This window comes from Ambystoma mexicanum, chromosome 11 (genome assembly GCF_040938575.1).
Source record: "Ambystoma mexicanum isolate Mex_15411 chromosome 11, UKY_AmexF1_1, whole genome shotgun sequence".
In the NCBI taxonomy this organism is placed as follows: domain Eukaryota; kingdom Metazoa; phylum Chordata; class Amphibia; order Caudata; family Ambystomatidae; genus Ambystoma; species Ambystoma mexicanum.
Window position 1 is genome coordinate 179,414,253 of NC_090934.1, and position 27,522 is coordinate 179,441,774.

The 27,522-nt window shown below is 47.4% G+C and overlaps 1 protein-coding gene across 3 annotated transcripts in view; it reads right to left on the reverse strand.

Moving 5' to 3' along the window:
• Positions 1–27,522, reverse strand: part of HNRNPR (heterogeneous nuclear ribonucleoprotein R) — an 872,346-nt gene that overhangs the window by 263,010 nt on the left and 581,814 nt on the right. For all 3 annotated transcript variants that reach the window (XM_069622744.1, XM_069622746.1, XM_069622745.1), the window contains one exon: positions 17,185–17,390. In XM_069622744.1, coding sequence (XP_069478845.1) covers positions 17,185–17,390 — 206 coding nt within the window. The remainder of the gene's footprint in view (positions 1–17,184; positions 17,391–27,522) is intronic.

Genomic DNA, 27,522 nt, shown 5'->3' on the forward strand with positions numbered 1-27,522 from the left:
ATCGGCAGGTGCCTCTCCCATAGCAAGGGGTACTCCCGCACGTTTCTGGGTGGTGGTAACCACTAGGGAGCAGGGGTGGTGTGGCCTTTAATATATGTAGGGTCAGTAGGCCTTGGCCGAAATAAATACTCCACTCTTGGATTTACTGCCCTAGTCTGGCCTGGTGTGACCAGGGAAGGAGCCAATCTCCTCTTGATGGAATTCAGGAGAGGTATGGCTTGGCTGGAGGAGGGGGAGGGGGGTTTCTTTAGGAATATCCTCCACAAAATATTTTTCAGGTAGGGCCTCCTGGGTGGCAATTTTAAAATAATCCGGCGCCTTTCTTAACATGGCATTCAATGACATTTAAACATCCACTGGGGAAGCTTGGCGGGCCGGATTGGAGGGAGGGGAATCCAAACATAGGACATCCGTGTCCTGGTCTTGAGTAGGGAGTGTCCATGGTTCCGTCTCAACCTGGCGAGTGTCCTCCCAGCCTTCTGTGGGATCCGCCTGGTCATCCACATTGTAGTCTTGTAGGAAGGCATTCTCTTCCTCATCATAAATGTCCTGATAAGTGTCCATTTGGATCTCATCTTCTGGGTGGATAGAAGTGAACTGTTCTTGAGAAGGCCCAACATTACTAAGAAATTCAGAAACAGGCACAAAAGGAGGGTCCTCCCGAGGTCTCTTGGGGGTAGGCTGCTCTGAAAGTGAAACAAACTTTTCCAAACGGTCCATTCACCCTTCAAATTTTTATTTGGTCCATTTAGATGAACCAGAAGGGTCAAAAGGTGGAACATTTTCATTTTCCTCCCTATGGCGCTGAAATGTGCTTCCCATAGAGCTAGCCAAAGGCTCCCGACTCTCCTTGCAATCTTATCGAGCATCGTGGAGTTGCGGCATGTCTTTCGACGTGCCCGCTGCCTTTTCCTTGTGCTTTGTTGGGTCTTCAGGCTTCTGTCCCACTGCCGAAGCAATTCTAGCACTATCATCGAAGCGGGCGTGCCTTATGACTTGGAGGCCTAGCGGTAGATTTTTCCCCTACTGGGGCCTTGGAGGGAGTTAGAGCATCAAACAAGTGTGTTTTGACGGCCGAATGTCGTTTGGAGGGAGCGACCTTATTTTTTGAAGGCCCAGTCACAAGACGCTGCAGCGGATGTGGGGAAGGCTGTCGATCTGGGCAGGGCTTGTGTGTTTAGTGTGTCTGCGATCTTGTACGCCCTTGTCGCCGGATGTGTTCCCCATAGCGTGACTTGTGCCAGGCCTAGCGGGGTCAGGGACTTGCGTGGCGGACCTAGAGGTGTCCGTCGTAAGGTCGATCGCATCCAACACGGAGGCCTGGTCATCACTTTTGCCCCGTCACTTTCAGCGGGTGCGGATGTGGGGGAACAAGATCCAGCCCGCAACATGCCGTAGGCGGCTCACCGCTGAACGTGCCGCTCCTTAAGCGTTTTAGGTCGAAGGAGTCTACAGGCCGCGCACCACGCTTCGTCATGGTCAAGGGGTAGACAATTATTGCACTTACCGTGCTCTTCCTTCCAAGGTTATTTGGCCCTGCAAGAGGGGCAAAACCTAAATGTGTCCTTTCCAAAGCAAAAGGTAATAAAAGACACTGACCAGACCTAGAGGGCAAAGAGTGGGAAAGAGGAGAGACATGGCTAAAAAGATATGACCACCCGACCCCCTCTCCCTACTGTGTATGCCGGCCAGAAGGCCCGGCCACGTGGATGGCTCTGCCGCCTGTGTTTAGGCGTTCCACCGCAGCCTTAGTAACTTTGATGGTGCTTCCTGTGCTACGCCTATCAGGGGATAAATCAACAATGTCGATAAACAAGGCATAACAAAGTCTCATGAAAGAGCACCGCAATAGGACAACCAATTATCTGTGCGGAAAAAACCTATCTGAGGGACCACAGCGCGTGAGGGATTTTGGGTGCACTACACATCACGATAGTAGTGTTACAGACACGCCTATGCCGATGTCCACTTTGGGTCCCCGAAAGACGAGATGCAATACACTGCGGTTACCACTGGATGTCAGACCATATACACAGCATGTGATTCTAAGTAGATTAACAAGCATCAGAAGTAAGGTTATTTTATTTACCTGCTCATGAATATTCTCCGTCAGACCGGGAATCCTCAGTAAAAGAAAAATAGTTTCACTTTCGCTTATCAATGGTCTTTCTCCTATAAACCAATCACTGAGCTCTGGGTCATACTGCCCCCAGCCAATGACTGCCCTCTCCCCAAGCCCCTGTGGCAGCCATCTTCAGATTTAGTAGCATGTAAAGTGGCAGTATGACCAAGAAGAGCCACAGGAAGGAGGGTTTGCATGTGAATTCATGCCAGACCCATGCTGGAGAAAGGCAGTTACACGTAAGTAACTTGTTCCTTCTCCAGCATGGGTCTGGCATAGATTCACCTGCTCAGGAATAAAGAATACATAGCAGTACATACACAACCATGGGAGGTGGCAAGGCTCAACAGAAGCAATTACTCCGACTTCCTCACCAAGCTCTCCTTCAAGCTAACAGGTTGCGCAACGCTGCTTGGCCGACCCTGGACTCCTCTCTGGAATCCCCTTCGATGCAGCAGAATCTCGTGAAGGTGTGTGTAGACCTCCACGTAGCAGCCCCACAGATGACCAGCAGGGGCACACATGACAGGAACACTGTCGATGCAGTGATTGCTCTAGTAGAGTGGGCTCTCAGACTTCCAGGAAGTGGTCGGTTTGCCAACCGGTGACAATGAGTGATACAGCCAGAGAGCCACCTAGAGATGGAAGCCTTGGACAAGGCCTTTTCATGGTTAACAGAACCAAAGTTCACAAAAAGCTGAGAATCTTCTGCAAACTCTTTGTGCGAGTTACACAGCACTTCAGAGCACAAGCCACATCCAGCAAGTGCAGAGTCCTTTCAGCCGGCGACGAAGGAGTAAAAAAAAAAAAGGCAACACCAAAGGTTCGTTGAGATGGAATTCCGACTGAACCTTTGGCATGAATGAGTGGTGCGTCTGCAGCACCATCCTTGTATCGTGGAAAGTCAAATAAGGCTGATGACAGGGCCTGGATCTCACCTACCCTCCTCGCAGAGGTGATCGCCATGAGGAAAGTCTTCCACAAAAGGTACGAGAGGGACTTGATGCACGGGCTTGAAGGCCCTCCCTCATAAGCCTCAACAGAACCACATTGAGTTCCCACACCGGGGAGGGCGTCTTTACCGGCAGGCACGATCGAACAGTCCTTTAAGGAACTCCTTTACCAGATGGTGTGGCCAAAGCGAAGACTGTCCCAGAGACCTGGTGTAGAGGGAGATACCCGCCAGATGCACGATGGAGGAGTGAGCCAGTACCGCACTGGCCAAGGACTAAGTGTGGAAGGACCTCCGGGGCCATGACCCTCAGAGGGTTGATCTTCTGTACCCAGCACCATGTCGTGAATCGCTTCCACTTGTGCCCGTAGCACTTAAGAGACAATGACTATCTGGCGCTGGCAAGTAACTCTCTGCAGTCCGCAGGAAGCTCATACCTGCAGAACTCTAATGCTGCAGGAGCCAAGCCTTAAGGCTCTGAGACCCTGGGTCCTGGTGTACGATTGCGCCTCCTTCTCCGGTGAGCAGGTGTTCGACTCCCGCCAGGTGTAAAGGAATAAGGAACATCCCCTGGATGACGGCCCAGTGCCACAAATCTTGCGCCTCTCTGAAGCGCGCTGGGGACCTGGTGCCCCCCTGCTTCTGGATGTAGAACATTGTGGTATTGTCCGTGAAGATCCTCACCACCTTGCCCTTGAGGGAGGGCCCAGAACACTGCCAGCAGCTCCACGACATTGATGTGGAGGTCCCTCTCCTCCTGTATCCACAGGCCTGGAAACGTCCGGTGTGAACTCCCCAGCCCTCCAGGGAAGAGTCTGTGGTGACCGTATCCTGGTAAGAGGGAGTTCTGGAAATCCGCGCCGCCGGCGATGTTGGAGCGCATGCCCCACCAGCATATTGCTCGACAGAATTCTTCGCTGAGGAAAATCTGGTCGGTGAAGCTTCCAGAAACCTGGATCCAACGAGCGTCCAGGAACTCCTGAAGGGGTTGCATCCACAACCTGCATAGACTGATTAGGTAGATGCACGATGACATGCCGAGCAGCGACTTGATGGTCCTCACGTGGCAATCTTCAGTGGCAATAGCCGTCGCACCTTGCCCAGATTGGATGCTATCCTGTCCTTCAAGGGAGCCGCCAGGCAGGAGACTTGAGCCTGGATCCCAGGAACAGAGCGTCTCACGATGCAATCAAGCAGTACTTTGGATAGTTTACCAAGAACCCCAGATCAGTCAGCAGCCGAACGGTCTTCTCAGTGTGATCGACAGCAATCTCCCTCAACTTGGCCTGGATGAGCCAGTCCAGGTATGGATACACATGTATTCCTTGCAGGTGCAGATGGGCTGCCACTGGTGCCAGGCACTTCCTAAAGACTCTGGGCGCAGACTTCAGTCTGAAGGGCAGGGCCTTGAACTGGTAGTGTTTACCTTGTACGACAAAGTGCAGGAACTTGCAATGCTTTTCATGAATGCGGACATGGAAGTACACATCATCTAGATCCAGCAACGACAGGAAGTCCCGCTTCTCCAGTTGGCCGAGAATGTGCTGCAACGTGACCATCCGAAATTTTTGGGACTTGGACTTGAGTCCTCTTATATAGAGAATGGGCCTCCAGCCCCCAGTCTTGTTTCTTACTAAGAAGTATCTTGAGTAAACGGAGCCGCTTTGGAACCTGCTCCATTGCCTCCTTTAACATGGGCTACACCTCCAGCCGCAGCCGAGGGATGTGTTGTTCCTACCGGCCACCGGTGGAATCCGCTGACACTTTCACTGAAACTCAAAAGTGTGTCCATGGGCGAGAGCATCCAGCACCAGTCAGTGGAGATGGTTTCCCACACGCTGACGAAGTTCGGCAGCCGGCCTCCCACTGGTGTGCAGGGGTGAGGGCCCCGATATCTTGGCCAGTTCAATCCAGCTTGGTGGCCTGTGCCGCCTTGGCGACGACGGCAGTGGCCACCTCCAAAGGCCTTGGAACGACCGCTGTAAACCTCCTGGGTTGTGGAATGGATGATTAGCGGTACAAGGACGTACCTGCCCAACATCCATCCCGAGGAACGAAAGGCGGAAGGTGCTGTTGTAGCGTGACCAGGGCACGTGTGGGTCTTGACAACCTGCAGCGATTCATCGACGGCCTTACAAAAAGATTGTTTCTGAACAGCTTTGTCCAGGACACGCGTCTGAACTTGCTGCCTAAAGTTGGTGGCTTTCAGCCAGCCATGACGACGAAGGCAGACCCTGTTCCCCATTTGGCAGAACCCTGTGTCCACAATGTCCAGGGCCATGGTGATGGCGTGGTCTGGCACCACCTTGCCCGCCTGAAGGATCTCCTGTGCATTGACCAGTTTGTCCTCGGGGAGGAATTCTAGGAGCAGGGCCATCTTGTACCATAACTCCCGGTCGTACCTGGCCAGGATCGCTAAAGCGTTAGCCGCTTTGACCGTTGTAGCCGCTGAGTAAATTACGTTTCTACCCACAGCATCCAACGGCTGCTCGCTGTCCAGGGGAACAGAGGCAGAGGATGACTGGTTAGAAGATTTCTTTTGTGCAGCCGCCGAGACCACAGAGTCTGGTGATGGTTGTGACGGCAGACACTTGGGTGCAAACTCCGGCACCCAGTATTTCTTCTCCAGCCAGTTCCTTTTCACTGGGGCTGATGCGGCACCAGGCACTCCTCCCAGACGTCATCCAGGCGGGGCACCGCCAGAATGGTCTTTCTTTTCGCCTCCCAACATTGATACAGAAAACCCTCCGTCTCCTCCGGCATGAGCTGGGCAAGTTCTGACCCACGGGTGACCAATGGCGTGGAATTAACCCACTTTGTCCAGGGGTTGGAAACAGTCATGTTGCCATCCTCGTCGGTGTCTGTCCTTGGTGTGTCAGTCCCCGGTATCCCTAGGGAGGCTTGTGTGGCGGTTGATGAGGAGGCGTATGGTGCAGCTTCCTTTTCTGCGGTGGTGGGCCCGGTGTCAAAGGGGCCGCCGCCGGTGGTGCCGTCAGCAACATCTTCTGAATCTCTGACACCAGCATGCGGAGAGTTGAAAGCATGTCCTGAGAAATCTCTTGGCAGTGTCAACAGCAAGCTTGCTGGGCCAACGGCGTCCCCGTCCTGACCTCGCCATTGTAGACTTACTTATCAACATTCCTGGTGTCCCCAACATCATCCTGGACCGTGTGGATGGAAACCATGTCCCCTTCGTTGGAAGAAGAAATATCTTCCCCTTGGCACACTTCAACCCCCCCCACCCACCCTTTTTTTGTGCCATGAGGGGTCGGCATCCTCTCTTCAGGGGACTTTTCCACAGGCTTGGCCGAAGCCTCCCGCATGGGAGGAAGAGCCACTCTGGCTGCCGGCGTTGCACCCTGGCGCCACCAAATCGTTAGTTGAGGACAATTTAGCATGGATCATGTGGGCCTTCACGAGCAGGTCAGACACCTTATCCTTTGACGTGTCCTCCGGTTTCTCCTGCAGCTTCCCAGGGGTAGCCGACTTCCTCTTCGACCAAGAGCTGGAGCGATGGCTGGTGACGGAGACTGATGAAGATTGCGCTGACTCACGTAGCTTGGCTATGTCTTGGACCTCCACAGATAGGGCGCCCTCAAAGGACTTTGAAGCCCGCTCTGACTGGCTGGGGGGAGGCATGTCCTTGTGAACCACACAGGGTAGAGGCCTTAGCATTGAGCCAGGCCACCAATCTGCTGCGCTGATCGATGGTGTGCTTGGTAAAGCCACAAAAGATCTCACATTCTTCCTCCTTGCGCGTCGGGTAAAGGCAATGGGAATGCTTGTCCTCCACGAATACATCCCTTAGAACACAGCTGATGCAGAGCTTGAAGAGGGAAACCTCTCAGACATGGTCCGGCGTGAGGTGTAGGCCCGATGGCCTTCTGGAATTTCAGAGAAAAACACTAGACTATTCTGCCTTTGAGGTACCGACAAAGGGATCCCAGTTAGTCGGACGAAGAAACGATAGCACGCAGGCTCGATCGAACAAATATCAGAAATTCCTAGCAAAAAAGTGTGAAAAACGCAGAAAGCTCTAAGAGTGAAACAAGATGACTCCCAACACTTGTACGTGCAGTAAAATTCTGAAGATGGCTGCCAGAGGAGGGGCATAGGGAGAGGGCAGTCATTGGCTGGGGGCAGTAGGACCCCAGATCTCAGTGATTGTTTTATAGGAGAAAGACAAGTGAAAGTGAAACCGTTTACTTTTGTCAAGGATTCCCAGCCTGACAACGGGGAATATTCATGAGAATGTGAATCCATGCCAGACCCCATGCTGGAGAATTGACAGGGGCTACCACCTTTGAATTACTGTTAAGTAATATGAAAGTAACTTGAATTGACTTGCCTAGAATACGGTTTTCTAAATAAGGTCTAGCTTTGGTCTGTATAATTTAAAGCATAGTGTTGTGTTTTATAATGTGTTTATATCATCTGTGATAGTAGTTTCTCCCAAGATTTATCCTGGCCTACTTGTATTTAAATAAAAAATGTATTTTTACAATACACAGTTTTTCTTTGGATCATTTGTGTATTACAATTTCTTTGTCTACAGCCCTCTCTCCCTCATAAGATAAGCCTGACTGCTCTGTCTACACTACCATATACTCAGGTGGTACAGCCTTATACTAAGAGTTGAGTCTTGTACTGTCTCAGTTGAATGGTTTTACTAAGCCCTTATGTCCCAACATTCTTCAACTGGGAGATCTTGCACCAGCATTAGACATCAACCTGAGAGCTGCTTGAACCTGCAACCCAGTGGAATCAAGGGCTGAGGCTGACGCTGGGAAAATTGTTCACCCCACTACTTCGCACCATGAAAAGGAAAAACCAAAGACTAGAACTTGATTGGAGAAAACAAAACGCTGCGAATAAACTGAAATTCCTACAACACAACCGCGCATACAAACAGTGAAGAGGAAACACTACGACAACCGAATCTTTGAAGCACCAAACACCCAAAAAACTCTTCAAAATCAAATGAAATAAAAAAACCTCCGGGATGTAACACACCAACTCAGTCCACGTAACTATGCAATGACCTTGCAGACCACTTCAAAAACAAAATCACCAGCATCCAACAAACCATACAAAGCAGGCCTCCTGATCTGACCACAATCCCCACCTACAGCCAGGAGGAACACCCACACAAACTACAAAGCTTTCCAGAAATATCAGCAGAGACATTCGTCAAACTGGTGAATGAAAACAATAACTCAGTCTCCCGAAGACACCTGCCCGACAGAAATACAAATCAATTCTTAAACTAGGAACGGCCATGGAATATCACAGAAATGTCCTCAACCTTTCTATCACAATGGGAAAGTGCCACAAGCCTTCAAAACTGCATACATCAGGCCACTACTCAAAGATACAGTGGGAGACGTAAAGGACCTCTCCAACTACAGACCCATCTCCAACATCCCGTACACAGCCAAACTGCTCGAAACGTACATATACAAAACGACCCAGACCCAAGATTTCATAGAAGAGCACGGTCTACTAGACCAGGCACAAGTTGGCTTCAGACCATTGAGAGGAATGGAATCCACTCTACTCTCAATATGGGACGATCTATAAATGAACAGACTTGGACAACAGCACTGTCTTGATACTCCTAGACCTATCAGCAGCATTCAACACAGTTAACCACAACACCCACATAACGAGATTAGAAGGACTTGGAATAACAGACACTGCCCTACTATGGATCAAATCTTTCCTAACAAACCGAATGGAAACCGTAGGGATGAAACCCCTCAAATCCAGCATGTGAGATTCCACCTGTGGAGTAACACAAGGATCATCCTTCTCCCCGTTACTATTCAACATCTACCTATATATACTCATCAGAATCATCAAAAGCCATGGCCTCATCTGCTACAACTACGCCGACGATACACAAACAATATTCAAAATACAAGACAACCCGGAATTAAACAACGCTAGAAAACTGCCTCCGCAATGTATTCTTCTGGATGGACTCCAGCTGCCTCAAAATCAACCCAGGCAAACAAATAATGATCATCACAAAAAATGGAGGCGAAAACGACTCCATCCCATGGCCAAGGGAACTCTGGACAACCCCAGCACCCTCGCCGATTGTAAAAAACCTGGGGGTCCTGATGGACAACAATCTCACACTAGAGCCAACAACGCTCTTCCCAAGAAATGTTTCTTTCTCATGCGAGCGTCAGAGAGGTTCTTACCATTCCTATCGTTGGCCAACAAAACCACCATCATCATCGCCTTCGTCATGTCCAGAGTAGACTACGCCAATAGTCTATACTTCGGTATGCCTGAACGACTTTAAAAAAAACTACAACTTATACAAAACGCGGCAGCCAGACCGATTCTGAATCTACACCGAAGAGAACACACCACACCAGCGCTGAAAACACTATGTTGGCCACCAATAAAACAACAAATAAAACTCAAACCAATGTGCATCGCGCATAGAGAAGTACACAAACAAGGCGCCGAGTTCCTGAGAGAAAAACTGCGTCTACATCAACCAACAAGAACGCTTAGATCAAGAATGGACATCCGCCTGGAACCAAAACCCTACAACAAAAGAAAACTTGGGAGGATACCCTCACCAAACCCCGAAAAACTGGAACGACTTTCCAAAGTACATGCATAAGACAAGAAACCACCTACTATTCAGGAAACTACTCAAAACCTGGCTCTTCACGTCATAACTAGAAAGACCGGCCACAGGGGCACACACACACAACTAAAACATAGATGAACGAAGGGAGAGACACCTTGATCCACACCAAGCAATCAATGGAAAAACCCTAAGGAAAATATCCCACAACATACCAAAAGACTAACCGGGAAAAAGCCACAATATGACCAAAGACCATATACATAGCGAGACAGACAAACACTAGGACGACTCATCAATAGGACAATGACCCCTAAACTATAGCCATTCCCAACAGACCTAATCACAACAGATGGCGAAGGAAAAAGAAACCCTGCACCACTAGCTCCAATCCAGAGGGTGAGAAACAAAATGTTTCATCATTACACAATGTTCACCAATACACAGTGGGAAGCACAATGCGCCATCACACACAAACTACAACTAAATAGCCCCAAGGAAGTTCACCCTACGGAAACCAAAGAACAAACAGAAAGATAGTCATGACAGGAGGAAACTATTGACTGAGTACACAGGCTCACCAAGAATGATGCACTAGGACGCCAAATCAACAGCACTCCGACCCCAAACAATTCTAAGCCTCAACCGACCAGTATCACGCTAGATAACAAGAGAATAGATATTGCCAACCCAGTCCCACACCCCAAGAAAAGGTTCAGACACCCATCACTCCATACAATACTCACTATGATACAGTTGGATCAGCGCAGCACCACCACAGCGAGATGGCCCACAAGGAACCAGCAACAACCCCACCCGCAGGGATACAACTAACGGAACCAGAAGTACCTGAATCAGGATACAGACACCCATTATTAACATTGACATTTAACATTAACTATTAACATTCGCAAAATCCGCCCCTCTCACTTTACACGCTACTAAACTCTTAATCTCCTCCCTCATCTTCTACTGCTCTTCCTTATTCTTTGGACTTCCTACTTCTCACCTTGCCCCTCTTAAACCCATCTACCATTCTGCTGTTCCCACCCTCTTTCTCCTTACCTCCTGTGATTCCATCTCTTCCCCTCTCCTACCTTGGCTGGCTTCCTTTTCACTCCCAACTTAAATTTCAATTTCTCTGCCTTGTCTTCAAATCTCTCCATGGTCTCCTTCCCCGCCCCCCCATCTCTCCTCCCTTCTCTCCTACTCCCCCTCCCGTTCTCTTTGGCCCGCTGACCATTTCCTTCTCACTTCACCCCCACCCCCTGTGCCTCCTCCCGTTTTTGCTCCATCCAGCTCTTAGCTCCTCTACACTGGAACTCCCTTCCTCTTGCTATCCGTTCTTCCCCCACCTTCACTTCATTCCGCACTTCCCTTAAATCTCTTTCTCCATCCTCCTCCTTGAAACGCCGACACCATTCTACTTCCCCCTTTACTCTTTTCCCTGACTCTCTCCCCTACCCCCCCTCTTCTACCCTCCCTTTCCTCCTCCTGCCCTCCTCCTTCACTCCCCCCAACCTGTCCCATCTCCCTTTCCTCCCTCCCCTTCAGTTAATTGCTCTTTTCACTGTTTTGTTGTTTGATTCATATTGTAATGCTTCAACAGTTTTATCGTTCATGTCTTATGTATTATGTTGTTCCATGTACAGCGCTTTGGCGTAAGGCGCTTTATAAATCAATAAAATACAAATCCAATACAAATACTAACTCAACCCTCAATCTACTGCATACTTAACCCACACAAAAGCAACACAACCATCTCTCTCTCTCCCAGCAATCCGCACACACTTTACCACACTGCATCAACACAATCACCTACAGCACACAAGGTCTCGCCCAATCCAATACTTGCACCAAAGCACAGCCCTTGATGTATACTGAGCTGAAGCTGCCAACAGCACACCCCTTCTCCCACTCTTTCTCCCTCCTCCCGACTAACTCTACCCGTCCTTCCCGTTTATAGATCTGCCAGAGCGCGTGGGGACCAATTCCGTTGGTGACGGTGCACTATATAAGTACCTTTAATATAGCATTTAGAAACGTGTCTTACTTTGGCATTGCCATTGCTTGTTCAGCACTCCGAAAGTTGGAACCCCATTTGTTAGTCTGATTAACTTGTCCCTTAACCATTGAAACTGTTTACTGGACCACAACTTCATTCTTTTCCAGCTTCACACACTGTATGCAACTTTGCTGAACTTTTGGGCACAACGCCCCATACATCTTAGGGAAGGAATTCTGAAGTTAAGATTTATTCTCTGTGGGCCAGTAGTGCGAATACTAATCCATAGCTTCCTTTTCAGGGGTTCGATATGCATTTTGCACTACCCTAGTAATTGTGTATATGTATCATAATATTAGTTTTGGCATAAGCAACAAAGAAGCATAAGTAAAGAAGTATTTTATACCAGTTTGTCTAAAAGCGTTCCTAAAGTGCTTGACTGTGTGTTCATTTTGGACTTATTACAATACTAGGGTGGCCTTCTATACATCTGTCCACCAGGCCAGAGTATAGAAAAATCAGTCCTAAGTTTTGTTTGCCTGTTTTGATTGGTGCTGCTATTCTGGGTCATGTGAACCCTCAGCAGAACCAATCAGGGCCTGGGGAGAGAGGCCACTGGCAGGGTTGAGGGGTTTATTGTACTTATATAGTGCACCTGACCCAGAGGTATCTGGGCGCTCCAGAGGTAAGAATACGGTTACATTACATATTCTAGTATAGTAGGATGGTTACAGAATACAGTGAATAGAGCAGAGGGTACATACATGCAAGGATTGATAGGTGCAGTTACATATTAGAGAATAGACTACATGAATGTTGTACCAAATTAGTTGTTGCTGAGTAACCACAAGATGACACTTCTGCTGATGTTAGCAAACATTTGGATGGTTTTAATGTCAGTGGGGAGGGTGTTCCACAACTGGGCGGCCAGGACTAAGAAACTGGCTCCACCTGCTCCCTTTAGATTATATCTAGGGACCACTAGACAAGAGGTGTTGAACGATCAGGTGGTTCGAGTGGAATATCTCAGTGAATTTTTTGGTGAGGTACAGAGGGGCTGTGTGGTACAGTGCTTTATGCTTTATGGGTGAGAGAATTCCAAGTTCAATCTTTTCTTTTATGGGGAGCCATTTACATTGTTTTCCGGTAGCTGAAATATGCTCTCTTCTTGGTATATTTAAGGCAGATTATTCTGCATTGCATGTAGTTTGTTGAATATAGTCTTATTGGCACCTAGGAAGAGACAGTTGCAATAGTCCAATTTCGATGAGGCAGCTTTCAGTTGATAAGAGGGGTCTGCAGGCCCTTATCAGCTTCCCTGTGTAAGCGGTGGATGAGGTCATGTTTGCTGGTTAAGTAGGAGGTGGCGTCAAGATAAAAGCCTAAAGTGTTTTCATCTTTGGCAATAGGGATGTTGTTCCCATCTATATTGATGGACATGTAGTTGGGACTTAGTTTGAGGAGGAGTTCCGTTTTGTCATCATTCAGGTAGAGGCCGTGGAAGGCCATCCATGCCTGAATGACCGTGTAGATTTCATTTGCACAATGAACATCTAGGTCGTTGGAGCGTGTCAAAGGTAGGAGCATCTGGGTGTCATCTGCATAGTTTGTGTAGGCGACACCCAGACAGTCCAGTTTATCAAACAAGGGCTTTGTAAAGATGTTATACAAAGTGGGCGAAACGCAAGAGCCTTGGGGAACACCACACGTGATGGTTATTGCGTCGGCAGCTGCAGAGGGCGAGAAGACCCGCATGGTTCTATTATTGAGGAATGATTGAATCCAGGTGATGGCCGACCTGGAGAAGTGAGCTGCCGAGGCGAGGTGATCACAGAACCTTGTAGTCAACAAGGTCAAACGCAACCGACAGGCCAAGGAGGAGAAGGATGGCAAGGCTTCCTTCATCTCCAAGTTTGTCTATCTGGCTTTTGAGGTCGACCAGGGCGGTTTCTGTCCCGTGTTGAGGTCTGAAGCCAGATTGTCGTGTTCAAGATTTTATTAGTCTCTAGATAGTCTTGGATTTGCAAGTGTGCAACCCTAGCTAGGATTTTTAACAGGAAGGGTACTGTGGTGATCAGTCTGCGTTTGGGGGAATCCTACGGGTCTAGCGTTTGTTTTTTTGAGTAAGGGTTGTAACCATGATTCCTTCAGGTTGCTAGATACAATGCTAATGGAAAAAGATGCGTTGATTAATTTAGTAATAAATGGAGCCAGGTCTCTAGCCGCATCTTTGATAATCTGTGCTGGACAATTGTCACCGTGGCAATTAGAGTGTTTCAATGATGCTATAATTTTTTTGTACCTCTGGTACTGATACATTAGTAAATTTAAAGCCTGAGGACTGTTGCGAGGGGGTGGCAGGTGGAGGTAGAATCGATTAGTTGACCCCGTTTGTTATTTTAGTCTGAAAGCCAGTAATTTTGTTAGTGAGCGCATTTTGGATACTAGTGCACCAGGGTTTGTCTTTTAGGCATACATCTGTGGGTGGGCTTGGGCTATCCAGCTCTCTCAGTATACTGAAGAGTTCCTTTAGTGCTGGATTCTGCTTGGTTTGTTCTGTTGAAGGTATCCCGCTTAGTGTGGTTGATCTCATCTTTATATTTGGCAGTAATGTTGGTTAGGCTTGTTTTGTTCTCTGATGAGGGGATGTTTTTCCAGATTGTTTCAAGTTTCCTCTTTTCAGATCGTAGCGTCTTTAGTTCAGGGGTGAACCAGGAATTCATGTGTGCTCTTGGTTACCCTTTGCGCATTTTAAGGGGAGCAATTAGATCTATGGCTTTGGCCATGGATGCGTTGTAGGCCTCTACCAACAGGTTGGGATTGTTAATAATGGGTAGAACACTTAGTGGAGGGATTACTAGAGATAAGATAGCATTGGCAGTAATATAGCGTTTGTTTCTGGTGGGACACAGGTGCGCCATGGGGCACAATTTATTCAGTAACTAGATGCTGAACTCAAACGAATGTAGTGGTCAGTCCAAGTTTCAGGTAGAGTCTTGTTCAATGTGATATTACAATTTAGATCTGCTACCCAATCCAGAGTCTTACCTTTCTAATGAGTAGGTTGGGTGATAGTTTGTGTGAATCCATGTTCAGTTAGGACATTAGCTGCGGCGATTACGGGAGATTGTTAGGGGTCATTATATCCTAAATTGAAGTCAACAAGGATTAATATTTGCGATGTTGTTTTGGTGTTGTCAGCAAGTAGAGTCGTGATGTCTTCCTCGAATGAGCCTACGGGTCCAGGAGGCCTGTATATTAAGTGTATAGTGATGGTGCTTTTGGGCAAAGTTTGAAGTTTCGCAGAGAGAAGCTTGCATGACGAGAAGGGAGCTGAAGGGGCCACTGTCATTTCTAGGGCAGTTCTGAATATGATGGCGGTGCCTCCTCCTCCTCTAGACTTGGGTCTGCCCACTCTAATGGACTTGTTCTTGGGGACTGCTAGTACAAGAGAAGGGCCTGCTGCCGCATACAGCCAGGATTCTGTTACTGCAAGGAAGTCTAGGTTGTTGGACAGAGTGAGGTCTGCAATCTCAGTGGCGTGGGCTACAAGAGACCTGGCGTTAATTAAGTCACCTCTGATAGACTGCTTTGGGTTGTATGGTGGGCTGTTTCTAGGCATAGGCTGTTTCTAGGCATAGGCTGTTTTTGGTTAGGACTTGATCTATGTTGGGTGGGTTTAGTGTCTGAATTCCTTGGGGCTATGTTCGACATGTTCGGACCTAGACCGAAGTCTGAGATTTCTGTCATTAACATTGGGGCATGTGGTAGGTAGGCCTTCAATGAGACTAAGTCTTATTAAAGGTGGTTATATCGGGCGTATCCGTGTTATTCCTAGGTGGAGTTGGTAGTAAGTTGGGGAGGAATATGGTTGGCCTCAGAGAGGCATCCAGTCTGTTGAGGTTCAGTGCTGGTAAGAAGGGGGTGGCTTTGATCCTAGAGCCAATGTTTGTAGTGGGGATCATAAGTAGGTGTTGTTGTTGCGCCCTTTGTTCAGAATCAAATGGTTGCCTAGTGTCGGTTCTGGTAGTAGCAAGTAAAAATGGGAGAGTACAGAGTAAATTATGCATGATGTAGTTACTGGCATGACCATTATTAAAGTGTGTGAGTTCGTAACATTTTGAGGGCATAACAATTTGTAGGGTGGCGATTTCACAGTACATGCACTGTAGTACGTAGTGTGGTGAGTATGCAGTTAAGTACACAATAAGGGTAACATCGAATACACAATATGGGCAATGAACTGTCCAGTACACAATCTAGGCAGTGCGTAGTAGACAGTGTGGGCAGTGGGCCATTTAGTTTACAGTATAAGTAGTACAATATGTGGTTTCTGGTGTTCCCACTACATGCAGTAAATCAATAAGCATAGCAGCATAAGCAAGGTGCAACAATCTGTGGATCTAGGCAGAATAGATTGAATACAGTTCGATTGGGCATGCAATAGGTTGAGAGGGCATAACGATATGGGCAAGATGCGTCGAGATATGGACTGAGTAGTCTCAATGCACAAATAGGCTATGAATACAGTGAGTGAATAGGCAATGTATGGATTAGGCAAATAGACAATGCAATTGGAGTGAACATACATTAGGCTAGAAGGCGTAGCAACATTGGTAATATAGAACAATCTGTGGACTCGGCAAGAGTGGGTTAGAAGTGCCTTAGATAACAGCTTGGGATTGCAAATAGTCTACGATAAACAGTGATCAACAGTGCCTGTACAGTAGGGTCCAGTGGGCACATTGCTGCCACCCCACCCCCCCAGCCTCCTGTTGTGTATAGATGGCGTTGTGCTGATGGCATACGCTAGGCAAGTTCTGAAGCTTGGTGTTGGACAAAATCACTGGCAAGTCACGGCTTGAAGCTTGTGATCCCACAAGGGGGTCACATCGGGCTACGTTGTGAAAGGATTGGATGGTATAGGCGAAACGAAGTGTATATAGCTGCTTCCAGGCAAATGTGGATTCAGACAGATCAAAGCGGGTGAGAACCAGACCCTTGGGATAGGCACATATGGGATAAGATGACAAAGAGTGAAGTACTTACAAGTAGTGTGGCCACGGGGTGGGGGAGTAGGTTGGGATTTATTTATTTTTATTTGAACTTCAGGGAATGGGAAGGGAGGACAGGGCTCTTGGGAGTAAGTGGAGGCCTTAGCCCTTAAGTTACCTTAGTCTGAGCACTGGTTCTCTCTCCAATGAGGCATCAGGAAACTATATGCCAACAATTGTCTCCTTGAATAGTCTTACTGACTTTACAGCATACATAAAAGTGAATGGTATCTACTGCCAGTAGGTAACTGAGAACTAAACATGCCATACCAGTGTAGTTACACATTTATGATTAAACCGGTATATAATTCTGTTAGGAAGCATTTTGGGTGCATCTGGTTTTTAAGTTTAACGTTTGTTCTTTGAAATCCAGCAATGGTCCATAAAGGATAAAAAAAATATATAAAGTTCACAGTAGTGGGTATGAGCAAGTAACATTACCTTAGCCATGATATCAGGATCTGGCTCCTCTACTGGGTCAGCCCACTCTACCGTCACAACATTCCCCCATACTTTTACTTTCCCACTCATCAACCGACGCCTTGCTTGAGCGGCAGATTTATGGTCTTCATATTCCAGGAAGCAGAAGCCACGGTTCTTCTTCTTGTCATCTGGCTGATGGTACAGGATGACATCCACCAACCCTTCTGAAAAAGTGAAAAAAGCATATTCCATGGAATGACTAGCATCTTTTATTGCTAAACTTGATAACATGGAGTAGTTTTCCACCAACAGTCAGGTAGGCTGACAATGCTTTTATACAAATTAAAATATGAATGGAAAGCAAAAGAACAGAATCCCCTCCCTAGAAAAGGTTTGCGTCTTAATAGTAAAGAGTAATCTGAGATGCTGTTTTAGGGGAGTTGTCCTAATGTTTAACTGTAGTAAGACTTTATAAAACTATCCCTTTGCATACAGGCCCCACCTCCTAGTAAATGCCTGTACTACTCAAAGGTTTGGTAGTATGGCAGAGCATCCAGGCTTATCTTAGGAGGGAGATGTGAACTATAGCTAAGAACAATTAACTCTTAAACGCTTGTAGTTATAGCAAAATAGCTATTTATTTTATATACACAAGGTAAGGTTATATTCAGGTAAGCAAGTACTATTTTAACTATCAACTATGTATTGGTTTATCCACTGTGCATAGTCCATCAATTTAGCTGCAGGAGCTAGTAATCGGCATTCAAATTCCTTAATAGGAAGTTCATACAATATACAACTTGAATCTTTCTTTTTCTAACACATTAATTTTCTAACGGTGATTATCTTATTTGATGCCAACACGTGTTTCGACCCCTTCTACTACAGGTCTTCCTCAGTGCCAACTCGACCCCTTCTACTACAGGTCTTCCTCAGGGCTAACAAATCACCTTTCTATCATGTTATAGCAGACTTTTTATAAAAGGACTGTTCAAGTATGGCGGACAATCTTCCTTAAATGCCTGCGTCCACAATTAAAACAATTCCCACTGACAGTTTAATTCCAGCGACCTTCCACAATACTGTAACTATATCATGCTCTTGTTAGCAATTCACAAGTCTCATAAGTGTGCACCAAATTGTCCTATTTCCCATTGACTTGTGTTAGAAGACAATGGCCAACAAGATCCACCCGGTTCTGCTTGGTTTGGCTAGAGCATTGCCTCTATTCGTTGGGCCATATGCTAATAAAGGTTGTGTTGATTTTTGGAAGGACTGCGTCCTGTCAATGTAATACTTGAATGCTCACTTGAGGTTGAGCGATGTGTAATGCCACCTCTGCCAGTGAAGAGAGCTTGCTAAAGAAAATCTTAAGGTTATCGTGGAATTCTTGTGAACATCAGTGGGTACCTAGGAATGAATCGCGAGTTTGTCATGAGAAGTACCCTGTCCTTTTGGAACGGCAAGTATGGTTGGTTGATTACGAGGACTTGCAGCTCAGACACTCGCCTAGCCCAATAGCCACCAGGAAGGATACTCGGTTAGGCAAAGTTTGTATGCAGTGCCCTCTGGGAACACAAACAACTGACTACAGGTACAGGAAACCCATACTTTAGTATAAGCTTGTACCACACAGTTGTGGCATCATGTTGAGCAGCCAGACCTATCTCAAGTGGAGAAATGTGAGCTGTAGTGGAGTTACAAAGATTGTGTTACCAGTATTCAAATAAACTGGTAAACAAGGTTTTGTGCATAAACAATTAATAATTGATCAGTCAGTTAAAGCCTTCTTCAGAAGGGAGCAATAGAATAGTAACACAAATCTACTTCAATAATGTACACTGAGTTTCTGAATCAGACAAAACCTTTTTGGGATGGCCCACAGACAACCTACGCCCACAGGTGACTTCAGTAACAAGGGTGCATGGGACATTAATATCTTACTGTTGGCACTCAGAACACTTTAAAAAAGTAAAAAGGCAACTGTTATTAGAACACAAGAATTTACAAATATTCATAAGTACAGCAAATACTTTCAGATAGCACTGGAAGGGTCATTCAATTCAATAGGCTAAGCCAACGTCAATACGCCAAAGTCCTTATATAGGATGCAGCACTTCAGGTAAGCAAATGGAAAAGTCTTTGCACAAGTTCTTAGGAGTATTAGAGAAAAAAAAAGAACCACATGTAGGGCCACAAGCGGATTAGACTTGTGAGTTGCAGAAGTTACAAGCACTTCCACAGTAAAAGGTAAGTTCTCTCAGGCTAGTTTTACAGTACCTTAGTAAAGAAGAAAAAGATGCTGATGAAGAAGTCTGTTCCTGTGCAGCTCTGCAGATCTCACTGTTCCTGGGCCTCTGTCATGGAGCAAAGAGGGAGGGCATCGGGGACTCTTGCACTGTACTGCCACTGTCAAAGCTTGCTACCGGCAAAGTGGCTGTTTTGCATTTCAGTTGCTTGCGGTACAGCAAATGGCAATAAGCGCGGTTCCTGGCTGTCATGTTGGACTTTCCTCACATCTGAGATCCTGCTCAACTGGGGTTGGGGGTGGGGAGGGGTGGAATTTCTGCTTCGTGGGAGTCTGGAAGATCTGCCAAAAGCTGTAGGCCAATTAATCTTAGAAGGCAATAATCCTTCATTAAGAATTGATGTAATTAGGTTTCTTTCTGAGCTTAAGCTACTTGACAGACAAATGGATGAATATGATGTTTGATCTTGACCAATGTTACAATACTTTTTATCACTTGATTACTAAATCTTGGGAGTTACTTTTAGCTTAATCATATGATCAAACATTTTATTCACTGTACTTGGTTTACTACTTTTAATTTAAAACTCAAAATTGTTACATTTATAGTTTTGTTTTCTTAACCTTTTGTATGAATGTTCTCAATCTTTGTAAAATATCAATTTGTGAACAAAATGTAAACATATGATCTTTTGTTTTAACAGTTGATTAAATTCAGCTAAATAAAAATAAAATAATTAGGCTAGTTTACAAGCAATGCACACAATCTGGTGTCCGTCTCCCTGGCTCTACGGTTTCCTGCAGCAACTCTGAGGAAATTCAACCAGCTCCGAGATGGGCATCCAGGTCATTTACTTGGGAGTTGATTGGTCCCACCAACTCAAAAGGAGAAGTTGTCCTTGCAGGGCTTCTCTGTCGATGCGAACTTGGCGATTCGGACCTGCAACGAGTTGTAGGAAAATAGCATGCACAGGTAAAAACCCATGAAATTCACTGAAAAAAAAAACTTTGTTAAAGGGACGTTATGGTTACAAGTAAAACCGAAAAACCCAAGAAATTCACCAGTTATGGTAAGCTAAGCCACCATAACTCGCGCCACCACCGTGCACTGCTAAGACTAACTCCTAGGACATCAAAGAGGACATCACAAATGTCATTGATGACATCACTGATGACATCACGTGAAATACATTTTGATGAAGTCCCTACGCACTCGTGAGCAAAGTACTGTGATTAAGTACCGCTTGGCCCGCTTGCAGACCCTGACCCCTGCTCGTCTGAGTGATCATTGGACTTTGATCTTTTCAAATTTCTTTGTAGACGCTAAAGTGATTAAGGTGACCTATTCACGTGACCAAGCTGCATGTCAAGTTGCAAGTTTCAAGTTTTTATTGCCCGTTTGTTTCAGAGCAACGTTTGTTGTATTTGGCACGTCAAGTTTTGGTGCCGCCCACCAAATTCTCTACTTCACGAGAACGCTTGCGCACCCGCGTGAACAAAGTACTGTGATTAAGTACCGCTTGGCCCGCATGGCGGTGTAGGTGTGGTACTTTACGCATTATATTAGTTGTGAGAATACAAGGTATGCTTCTGCATGATTTTATGTCATTTTCTCAAAACTCTTTAAAATCAAATCATTTATGCCTTCACATTTACATCCCATCTTTAACACGATGGCGGTGGGTGGAGTCAATAGACGTTCCTCATGTACCATTACCCTCACTCCGGTAACAAAACCAAAGACATTGCCCAGTGAAATGTCAATGCCCAAGTTGATACAGACCAGCTTTACGGCTTTTCCATTATCACAAAACCATTTTACTGGAGCCACGACACGCACGTTTGGAGCTGCGGGCATTAGCCAGTTTTCCTTACAGGCGCGGATGCACTCTGCAGTAATTCCTTCACAGATGCAATCACTCTGACTGCACTATGTTGCAAACCGAAGATGGTGGCGTAGATAGTCCTCATAACGCCGCCTTCTCCAGTGAACCTAAACCAATCTATTGAGTGTCTAGAATGGTGCAGATATTTCGATTTACGCAAGTCAATGCGAATCTCCATCTATCCATTTACATCAAGCGCCCCTTGCAGTGTGAAAGAGGCTCTATGAACTCCTCGATTCAGTCTGCCTCTTCGTTATACACCCAAACCACGCCTCAACAAGCTAGTAAACCTGCTAGTCTTACCAGACAAGACCCTTTCTCAGGCTGCTATGATTGAATTTAAATTATCTGCTATAAATACAACCTTGCTAAGCTTATTACAACTGTTCGAAATCCTAGACCTGAAGGTGACAAAACAAGCCGCTTTTAGAAATCCTATCACATTGGATGACCTCAAATTTAAAGACCTTATGAGACAATCTCCTCCTTGGCAGTTCCGCCAATGGCCGTGCAGGACCCTAACTTTGCAACAACATTTAATAACACCCCTTTGCTCAACACCATCACGATGAGAGGTCACCACCTAGCTCCCTGGCCCGAGCTTCCCAGACGGTGGAGCCTTCTTTGACTCCAGAGACAACTAATAATCCTGAGCCTCTTACAAAAAAAGCAGCAACAAAGTAAAAAAAAAAAAAAAAAAAAAAAAAAAAAGAAGAAGAAAAGAATGGTAAAACAGACTCTTATATAAAAAACGAAAAACATGACCGCACCAAAAACCAAGAGAAACTGTTTGACCTCATTTTTAAAAGCCATCACTGGGGTCCCCAAAGCCGCAGGACCAACCCAACAATGAGATCAGGTGTTGCCACCTTTTGTACAGGTAATGGGTGCACCGGTGAATGCTAATCTTGGAACCCCTTCTAACCCAATTCAAGCTACGCATGAGGATAGTCCTCCAACAAATCATCATTTGCCATCTCAAACCGCCCTCAGTGTATTCACCATTAAACAGTCTTATAAAGTTATCGAACAAATAAGCCCAAAATCGCACAGAAACCACTGGTAAATGTTCCAGTTTCATCGAGCCTGTTGCCCAACAGTGCATCCCAAGCTATTCCCAAAACTCCTGACTTGACCCGCTCCATTGAGCGCATCAAAAAAGCAGTGGACGCATATTTAGAAAAACCTGCGACTATCTCGTCACCAATGTAATGCCTCATACCACCAGCAACGCCTCGGACCCAAATGCCCGTGCCTAATACAAATGTGAATGTAGATATGAATGATCCTGTTGGCCATACCCAAATACCAATCCAGCTTTCTTTGAATATGCATTTAGAATGCTCGCAAAATCAAACATTCAGCTCAGCAGATCCTGAAGGGGAATCAGGGTGTGGCGATGGAGCGCTCCCGGCAGTTGAACATTCATAACACTTGTCATTCACTAATCATGAAGTGCCGTGGGGCTCCTTTAGATCGTATGACCTGGAAAGACGAAGCGTCCTAAACATTTTCAATGAGGTAGTTGAACTGGAGATCACCACCACTGGTGATCTAGATCAGGTTGAGTTCATTTCAGAACAAACCTTCGACTGTAAGACTTTGGATTGCATCTGGAGTGGTTCTGAATGTGATTTGGAAGGCAAAAATGATACTATTCAATATGGGTTTTCTATCTAAGATCCAGCACGGTCGAGAAGCTATGATGAACAGTTAGAAGTACCCCCCAGTGAGTATCCGTCCACTGGTAATGATCAAAGGCACATCAGACTATTACACCATTTCCTACGAAAGCATAACTAGTGAACCCAAAGCCACACCTTCATTTCACTGGCTAGCTGGAACACAAGGGGCCACTCCCACTCACAAAGTTCAATGACATGGCTTTTGACATTGCCGGTGTGGGATAATTATAATATATCATTGGTGCCTGAAATTGCGGGACTCAAGGGAAGACCATCATCTGGCCTACTGGTGGCTGCAAAAAGGACCTCGGTTTTTGTTGAACCGTAGCTTTCTTCTAGCCCATTTATACAATTCGTCACGCTGGGGAGTGCTCAGGGCCATATTGCCCTATTAAATATATACCACAATCTTTCAGGTATAGCAGATGATTTCTTTTATCAAGATTTGGCACCAATTACCAGGTTACTCACCGTAGGACCACCTTACTCCTAGTCCAGTGTCCCCTTTCCTCCATACTTGTGGGACATCTCTCCGTCCTGTGGGACGGGACCGGAGCACTTTGTAAAAAGCATCCACATTTTTTTCAAAAATGTGTCCCCCTCTCCTGCGCGGGACCCGGCACGCAGCTGTAACCCCGCCCATCTTGGCTCCACCCTGTGCATCGCCCATCAGTCCCTTTCTATCGCCGGGTCAAAGACCCATTAGCAGTAACAGAGGAATTAGAGGGGACAGCGGGCGGGCGTATGGAGGAAAGGGGACTATGGACTAGGAGTAAGGTGGTCACTAAGGTGACTAACCTGTTAATACTCCTACGTCCCGTCCCCTTTCCTCCATACTTATGGGAGATTTCCAAGCACTCCTTACAGGAACTACGGGTGGATGGAAATACCCCTTACTGAAACAGGTTCTTCAGCACAGCCTGACCAAACTGAGCATCAGCTCTAGAGCTCATGTTGAGACAGTAATGCTTACAGAAAGCAGATGGGGGAGGCCCAAGTAGCTGCCCTAGCGATGGACTCCCAGGGAACATTTATGAAAAGCAACCGCAGCTGCCTTGCCCCGCACCAGGTGTGCATGGATACCTTTAGGAGGTTTCAGCCTTTGGACGGTGAAAGACTCAGATGCAGGCGGCAATCCATCTGGAAATAGTTGCCTTAGACGCCGGCTTGCCCTGAGGGTTACCGAAGGTGACAAAAAGTTAAGAACTAAGGTAGGAAGTCCTGTCCTTCTGAAATCAAGACAGTGTAGAACTCCTTCAGCCTCTGAGGCAGGGTTCGGAAAAAAAGACTGGACGGGAGATCGACTGATTCAGATGGAATTCGGTCACTACCTTCGGTAGGAAAGCCGGGTTTGTTTGAAGGACTACCTTGTCCTTGTGAAGACCAAGAAAGGATGCTCCACCGACAATGCCTGGAGCTCACTCACTCTCCTCACTGACGTAACGGCGACCAGAAAGGACACTTTCCAAGACAAGTACTTGAGGTCTACCGTAGCCATTGGTTCAAAGGGTTTAAGGCACAGCGCCGTCAGGACTACATTTAGGTCCCATGGCGGGTGCGGATTACGAACCGGAGGGTAGAGGCGTGTCAAGCCAGCAAAATGCCTCCACCACTGGGTTAGTTAAGGGAATAAAAACACGTCTGTAGAAAGGTAAGCGGAAACCGCTGAGAGATTAGTCCTGCATGACAGAACATGAACCCCTGACTCTGCTAGGGAGGACACAAAGGACAGCACTGTGTCAATCATGGCCACCCTCGGATCCAACTTCTTCTCCAAACACCAATGACAGAACCTGAGCCATTTACTCCTGTATTGAGATCTGGTAGAGGGTTTCCTGGCTGCCTGGATAATGCGCATGTTAGCCGCAGACAAACTCAGATGCTCTAAAGACTTGAACTCAGGCACCATGCCGCCAAGCTGAGCGATTGTGGGGAGGGGTGCCACATCTGTTCCCCTTGGTGAAGAAGATCGTGAGTTACTGGTAACTTGATCGGCGGATACACCGACAGGTGTTGAAGTTCTGAGAACCAAAACCTGGCCGGCCACCACAGGGCTATCAGTAGAAGGGAACAGTTCACAGAGTTCTTCAACTTCCAAATTGCTCGAACTAGAGGCAGAGGCGGGAAGGCGCAAGCTCTCATGTTGTGCCATGGAATCTCGAGAGCATCCCCCAGAGAGGAGGCTCCCAGTCCCCCTCTGGAGGCATACTGAGGAAGCTTCTTGTTTACCGCCGTAGCGAAGAGGTCCACCTCCGGTGTGCCCCAACGCAAGAAAATCCATGAGAGGACCTCCGCCTTCAACTCCCACTCGTAGCTGACCACTGTCCGCCGGCTGAGGGCATCCGCTGTGACGTTCAGCTGGCCCGGGATGTGCACTGCAAGCAGCCAGACACCATGAAGCACGGCCCACTCCCAAATCTGGACGGACAGGTCCACGAGGGTGCAGGGGTCGGGGGGGTTGGGGAGACTTCGTTCCCCCTTTCTTGTTTATGTGATACATTGATACCACATTGTCCGTTCTTATGCGGACCACCTTGTTGACAATGAGCGGCCTGAACGCCCTGAGCGCTAGGAAGATCGCCATAAGCTCCAAATGATTTATGTGCAGGAGCTTGTCCTGAGGCGACCAGAGGTCCGAGACAAAAGATCTAACGTCGCACCCCACCCGAGGAGGGAGGAGTCCGTCGTGATCGTCACCATGGGGACTGGGTCCTGAAACCCTGTGCCCCCAGACAGATTGCTGAGAGATGACCACCAATCCAGTTCCACTCATGGAATCTGGAACCATTATCCGCATGGAATCCGGATCCACTGCCTGACACAATGAATTCCCAAGAGCCATCTGGGTCCGTCTTATTTTGAGACGAGGAAGAGCCAGTACACACGAGGCCATGAGGTACAGAAGCCTCTGGAACCACCAGGCCGACATGCTCTCCGACTGCGCAAACATCTGACACGTGGCCAACAGATCCGCCATTCTGTCCCCGGTCAGATACACTCTGCAGTCGATCATATTCCAACGAAAACCCAGGAAGATCAGGTCCTGTGAGACCGTCATGGAGGATTTCCGCCAGTTCACCGACAGCCCAAGATGGAACAGGAGCTGAAGGAGAGACTGGAGGTTGCCCGCTGCTGCCAACAGACAAGGGCTGCTTAAGAGCCAGTCGTCCAAATAAGGATACACATGGATACTCTGGAGACAAAGATAGGCTGCAATCACCGACATCTTCGTGAAGATACGCAGCGCCGAGCTGAGGCCAAAAGGAAGCACCCGTGTGTGGACTCCAAATCAGGATATGCATGTACGCATCCTGAAGATCCACCACGCTGAGCCAATCGCCCATCTGCAAAGAGGACCGAATCTGGCCGGGCGTCATCTTGAATTTCTCTTGGGGTAGGAAAAGACTGAACTGGGAAAGGTCTAGGATGGTGCACAGGCCAGCCTGGTTGGGTTTGGGCACCGTAAACAGCCGGGAGTAGAAGCCCTCCCCTCGCTCCCCAAGGGGAACGGGTTCCACAGCTCTGAGGTCCAGAAGTTTCTGAACCTCGGCCTTGAGGGAGGGTGAGCCCGACAGCTGAAAAGGAGGGTTGAGGGGTGGGGTAGGGGGTAAAGGTAAGTGGCAGCCCGCTCGGGCGACTGACGAGACCCATCTGTCTTCTGTGATGGTCTGCCACGCCTCCCAATGAGACGCAATGCGTCCTCCCACCAGGGTCTTGTGCGAGCGTGGAAAACCCTCATTTGGCAGGCTTATCCGTGGCGCAGAATAACACGAAGCGTGTGCTGCTCTTCGGGCGTGGTTTAAATAGCTTCCAAAGTAGTCCCAGGTAAGTATTCCTTAGTCCCAAGGTAAAATAGTCCCTTCCAAGCCTCATTTGGCTTAGAGCTCTGCAGCATGGTCTGCATCAGGTAAACTTGCAGCATGGTCTGCATCAGGTAAGTTCTACTCTATGAGCCTGGCGCCTATGGTGCCAGGACTGACTCTCCATATGAGCCTGGCACCAGAGGCACCAGGACTGCACCCAAACAGCCCCTAGCAGGGGTTTTTGGGCTTGCTCAAAATAACTTGATGCCTGCTTCTGGGGTTGCTGGACCTCGTCTGGTGCCCCGGGGGTAGGCATCATGACAGACCCTCGGAGAAAACTCTGGTAGAATTATTAGGCCCAACGGGCACCTCTGGGCGAACCCCGGTAACAGAGCGATCAACGCCCCTCCCGGACCGAAAGGAACCCGGGAAGGTATTCACCCGGCCGGGGTGCTCTGAAAAGTAAAGAGCTTAACGGGCGTTTTTTCTTCTCGTCGATGAACGCCTGAAAATGCGAAGGAGGAGTTCGTCGGAACACCTCCTCCCACCGCTCCAACCGACGTTGAAGTGCCCGGACCGAAAGGGAGTCGCAGTAAAAACAGGAATCCAAACGGTGTTCCGGACCTTAAAAAAACAAGAGGATGGGGATCCGCCCTCGGGACGGTGATACGATGAACAAACTGTAAAGTCTAAATTGAAAGACAGACAGACTAGTAAACGAACGCTAGCGAGAG